The sequence below is a fragment of the Pundamilia nyererei genome, unplaced genomic scaffold, assembly GCF_000239375.1.
Source record: "Pundamilia nyererei isolate P.nyererei 1_Seehausen unplaced genomic scaffold, PunNye1.0 scaffold00072, whole genome shotgun sequence".
NCBI classification, from domain to species: Eukaryota; Metazoa; Chordata; class Actinopteri; order Cichliformes; family Cichlidae; genus Pundamilia; species Pundamilia nyererei.
Window position 1 is genome coordinate 732,552 of NW_005187473.1, and position 5,383 is coordinate 737,934.

The 5,383-nt window shown below is 41.7% G+C and overlaps 1 protein-coding gene across 2 annotated transcripts in view; it reads left to right on the forward strand.

Moving 5' to 3' along the window:
* The first annotated feature begins 1,072 nt into the window (after window positions 1–1,072).
* Window positions 1,073–5,383, forward strand: part of LOC102209661 (calcium-binding mitochondrial carrier protein SCaMC-1-like) — an 11,498-nt gene continuing 7,187 nt past the window's right edge. Inside the window, exons 1-4 of one of the 2 annotated variants that reach the window (XM_005736951.2) lie at window positions 1,073–1,943; window positions 3,721–3,847; window positions 3,936–4,023; window positions 5,009–5,120. In XM_005736951.2, the coding sequence (XP_005737008.1) occupies window positions 1,764–1,943; window positions 3,721–3,847; window positions 3,936–4,023; window positions 5,009–5,120 (507 nt within the window). In that variant the 5' untranslated portion in view covers window positions 1,073–1,763. Of the gene's footprint in view, window positions 1,944–2,629; window positions 3,621–3,720; window positions 3,848–3,935; window positions 4,024–5,008; window positions 5,121–5,383 lie in introns of those variants that run through there. The other variant, XM_013911829.1, reaches the window with a different exon arrangement.

A 5,383-nucleotide genomic window follows, 5' to 3' on the forward strand; every position in this document is an offset into this window, starting at 1 on the left:
GCAGAGCTCTAGCCCATCTTGATCTTTCAAAATAAAAGCGCACGTTTCATGTGCAGCATGGCTTGTCCTGAAAGAAGGAATTGGTGTGAAAAAGTTCAAAGGTCTTCTTTGAATGTTGGCTACCTTTTTTTTTTGTTCTCAGATAAAAATGATCCCACGCTGATTCAATAATGTTGAGGCCTGGGCTTTGAGGAGGCCAATCCATGATGGGTAGTGCTTTGTAAAACGTATTTGTTTATCAGATTTTTTTAAAATTACAAGTTTGGGTCCTTGGAAACAAAAATATAAATAAATAAGATTCAAGATTCAAGAAGTTTATTGTCATGTACACCGCAAAACACAAATCGTTAAGTAGAGCAATGGCATTCTTACTTTGCAGGTTCCCTTCACACGACTAAAAGAAAGCAATAATAAGCAAAACAGTAAAACAGTGCTTTGTAGATCTTGTAGCTTATATGTGGATGTGTGTGTGTGTGCGATTCTGATTTTGATTCTGATGATCCGCGGGGATTTTAAAATTCAAATAAATGTGTTGCTTCAATTCCAAGACCTGTTTTTGTTTTTAAGAGCTAACACTTTATTTAAGAAATCCTCTTTTCTCATTCCCAGGAGCACACAAACATTTGCCTTTTTTAAAATATGTCAGCCTTTTCTCTGTTGCCGTTTTGTTTCTTGGTTATTTTACTTTGAAGCTATTGATGACTAACCGGATGTGAAAGGATAACAGCTTTATGTTTGTTGCAAACCGAAGCCCGCCTCCTCTTTCGGCAGCACTGATTGGACAGATTACTACAAGAAAGCAAAACCAGCTGCTGTTTAGTTATTTGACGTTTGTCTCCATCTGGTGGTACATCGTAGGAACTGTACAGCCAATAAACTGTTGCACAACTTGCACAATTTAACAGCATATGTGTTATTCTAGAAACTTTTCCCATCCCTAGTAGCGGTTAAAAAGCTGTTCCCAAGCAGGATGAGAGAAAAGGAAGGTCCAATTAAACATGAAGATGTACAATTTCTCTGAAAGATTTAAACAAAATATGTCAAAGTGGCCTTGAAGAGCACCCCTCCCGTGCTTTGAGGCAATTACAAGCTTATGGGGTTAATTTTGCCCAGAACAGCTGCCGGATTCTTTTGAGTATGACTCACCGGATAGACAAAGATAAGTTATACCGACTTTGTACTGCAGACCGATGGGTACAGGATGACGATCCTTGCACACTAGGCTACTGTACAGTCTGAACGCGTGCATGCGTTCGCGTGGGGACGTTTCCACCACAGCAAACCAAGTAAAAACGCCTAAAGGTGGACAAGACTTGAGAGGATGAGAAAAAGCTATAGTTGACTTGTGAGGAAATGTTGAAATGCCGTCCATGAGTAGTAGTAACAGAGCAGTGCGCGTGTATTGTTGTTGAAGGGTGTGTCTCCGTGAGCGTGTGCGTGTGGGCACTAAAAAGAGGAGGTCTCCCAAGGCGAAGTCAACCGAGTCCCTCCACCGATCTGTACAGCGCTCCTACCTCATCCGCAAAAAGCTCTCTGTTGGCCAAATCTGCACATTATCGTGTGCCCGCTGGACTTTACACCGACGCCGACCCATAAGGACTTTTCTATCACTTCCCTAGGCTACACCGCGGAAGTCCTGAAACCAGAAGCGCAAGCCACAGGAATCAGTTGCCACATCAGATTGCTTACCCAGTTTCTGTTAGTGTGTGTGTGTGTGCGTGGAGCTCTACAGGCCTGCGACGTTTTTCATTTATAGTTTTAAGATGTATCAGGTGGCGAGGAAGCTCTTTTTTACGGACTGTCGATGCGCTGACAATGCGTCGAAAGCATACGAAGAGCTGTTCGCCAAGCTGGACACTAACAAGGATGGAAAAGTGGATGTGTCCGAGCTGAAGGCAGGCCTGGATGCTATGGGCATCAAGGCTGAGAAAGGGGCAGCTCAGGTAGAGTAACGGATCCAAACAGGAGTGCGCAGAAATCCCAAATACGGAGAGAAAACCACAACAAATATTTCTTGTAGCGGCAGCGTTAACCTTAAAAGAAGTGAAATTACAGCCGCCAGAGCAGCCAAGTGCAGTCAGATTGACTCTTAGAAGGTTATTTATTTGTTTTCGTTACTGATCTTTATGATGACTGGATTCTTAATTTTTGTGCGCATTACACTGACTTTTAACCAAGTGTCCGATTTTCGCAGGCAAAGGTCTGTCTTTGAGAGGATGCACGTGGTACCAATTTTTTGACTGACAAAATAGTGCAATTATAACATAATCGTCTCATCAGCTGATTGTTACACCCCAGGTTATTTTGGACCTCTAGACACCTAAGATTTGCAGTTCAGCCAGAGATAAAAAGCGAGAGCTGTGTAGTGCAGCCTCAGTAATATTTTCACAAGTTGGAAAAAGTAAAAGTTCCCACGGCACCTCATCAGCAGAAGTTGAAATTCCCAGGAAGCTTTGGGAGCTTTTAAGGACTTGCTCTTGCTCTTAGAACTGAAGAAGCTTCTCGGATGAGAGGTGAAACATCTTCAAGAAACTTAAAAAAGTCCAGACGCTTTTCTTTCCAATCTCCTTAGAACACGATGACCTGGATGACTGAGAACCTTCACAGACATACTATTAAGTACTTGTTTTTCAAATTTATCCATGCCTAGTTAGGGTTAAAAAGCATTTCTTAAGCCATCTAGATTCTAAATATTGTTGCATGCCCTTCCTTTCTTTGAGCAAGGCAATTAAGTCCATATACCTGCACAACAGGCTCCAAAAGATCTGACAGCAGTCTTGTCCTTAAACTAACACTAAAGCTCTCCTCCACAGTCACAAACAGTCACTTTTGTGTAGCTGCTGAAATTGCTCTTACTCTGAAAGTGCAGTATCTGTGAGAGGTTATTTCCACGTGCATGCTTTGTTGTCATGGCTTAAAAGTATTTTCTTCAGTTTCTTGAAAACAGATTGAGTAGTGAAGACAAAGTCTGAATTCTCTGGAATGGCACTCAGGACACCCAGGCGTCTGTAAAGAGCTGAAGGGATTGGAAAAAAAACTGCTCTAGAATTTTTAAAGCTGTCTCAAAGGTGAACTTTTACTGTGGGCTGAGACTGTAAGTGGAAGGTCCCACCTTTACTAATCAAACAACTGCACATTCCCCACACATAACTGTGTAATAAATGGGTAATAAGACAGATAACCTAATTTGGTCAGTGCCCTCATTCAGAGCAAAAATTCATCTGTCAAAACTATAATGCTCTCCTCCTTTGTGCTCTCATACAAACATACTGACAGTTCTCAGTTGTTGGTTTACTTCTTAACAAAGAGCCATTGCTCATAACAGATTTGGTACCAGGCGTTATTTTTGTTTCCATTAATTCGCTTCAGCCTGGAGAAACAATGGATTTTTTTTGTCTTGATCTTGAGACATCGTCAACACTTGTGAAAGCAATGGCAGTAACTCGGGCAGACAGAAGGCTAAAAACACAGAGAGTGAGTTGAGATAAAGTAAAGGAGCATTTTGCTGCGTTATTCTGCCACCAACTGCCACAATCAGCCAGCTGCTGTTTGAGCAGGAGATGGAAGACTCCCCTTATGGCTCAGCAGAACCCAGACCTCTCCCTCCGCCTAATGAGGAGGTCAAACACCCGGCTGCAGCAAACAAATGAGGTACGGCAACACGAAGCAGAATGATTGCTAATATTCTGTGTGTGGGTGTGTTTTTTTTTCCCCCTTTAGAAAATCATTTCTTCTGGAGACAGAAACAAAGATGAAGGGCTCGACTTCAGCGAGTTCTCAAAGTACCTGAAAGAACATGAGAAGAAATTACAACTGACCTTCAAGAGCTTGGACAAAAATAAAGATGGTACGGTGCCATTTTATTATGTATCACATTTTAATATTGAAAATGCACAAAAAGAGAAAAAGTAGAAATAAATGCTTACTTTCTACAGGTCGTATAGACATTACGGAGATAAGGCAGTCACTTGCTGATCTGGGGCTGGAAATCAGCAAAGAGCATGCAGAGAAAATCCTTCAAAGGTATTTCAGCTTATTTGTTTATTTTTTATAGCTGTTACTCCACAAGCAAACTGTGAACTTACAGCAGTGTCCCGAGCGAGACGAGAAAGAAAGCAGCCTGACGCGCCGCAAGTTAAAGGTGGGAACCCGTGTGAGCGACTGATAACTGGCTCAGTGTGTGGTTTGGCTGAAAAGAGGAGTGAGTGCACATGATAAAGAGCTGGCAAGATGTTTTACACTCCTGACGCGGCGCGTCGACACCAGAGAATAATATTTTCGAATCGCAAGTGCACAGCTGGTCGCAGACTTTGGACCAAGCCACGTCTTGTCAGTCAGAATATGTTTATTGGTGTGTTTAATGTCATGCTGATACTCAAACTCACTACACATTTGGATGTAAAGAAAGAGTAACACATGGTTTTAACACACAGTAGCAGTTTAGTGAGAATGAAAGAACTACTGGTATTGATTAAAACTCTGAAAACTCCTGTGTGTTTATCAGAATTAAAGTTTGTTCCATAAATCCTTCATTATTTACAGAAACTAGGAAATAAACCACGTTACTGGTGGTTTTGGCCAGGCCTGCACGCTTGCTCACTTCACTCATGTATTATAGCATGTGCGTTAATTTATCATGTTATTTTTTTAATCTTAATTATATTTATCTTATCATTATTTTATATTCAAAATATCAACACACACACACACAAAGTACAGTAAATACATATAAATACAGTCAGTTGTCAGTTGTGGTCCATGCTGCAGCACGGACTGAACTGTAATGCACAGGATTTGCATAAGCAAAGCTTGAAGCTGCACATGTGCAGGAGTACACATAACAGTGGAACTAGAGTAAACACAAAATGCAGTAACTGATGAGTGAAGTGGGGCTGGAGGGCCCAGTTAGGACAGTAGCAGAACATGAAAGTAGAGCAGTGGCATATTAAGTATACAGCCTCAATTGGTTTAGTTTTTAAATAAATAAAAAAAATCATCTAACCTACAGTATTGATGTGGATGGCACCATGACTGTGGACTGGAATGAATGGCGAGAGCACTTCCTGTTTAACCCAGCCACCAACCTGCAGGAGATCGTCCGCTACTGGAAGCACAGCACGGTGAGGAGCGCTACTCACTATCTCTACATTATGCTGTATGTGTCACTGTTGTTTTAGCGTTTGCTTTGTTTGCAGTAGTTGGCATTAGTTTCAGATGGTTGCAGTTGTTGCTGTTGTTGCACACCAACTACTCGAGTAGTTGGTGTGGTTGCAGTGGCCGGTGCAGGCAATTCCAGGTGTTTATTTCCTCTACTTCAATGGCTGGTTTTGTTGCAGAAGATGCCGTATTTCTTGTTATTATTGGACATGGGTTGGTGTGTGTT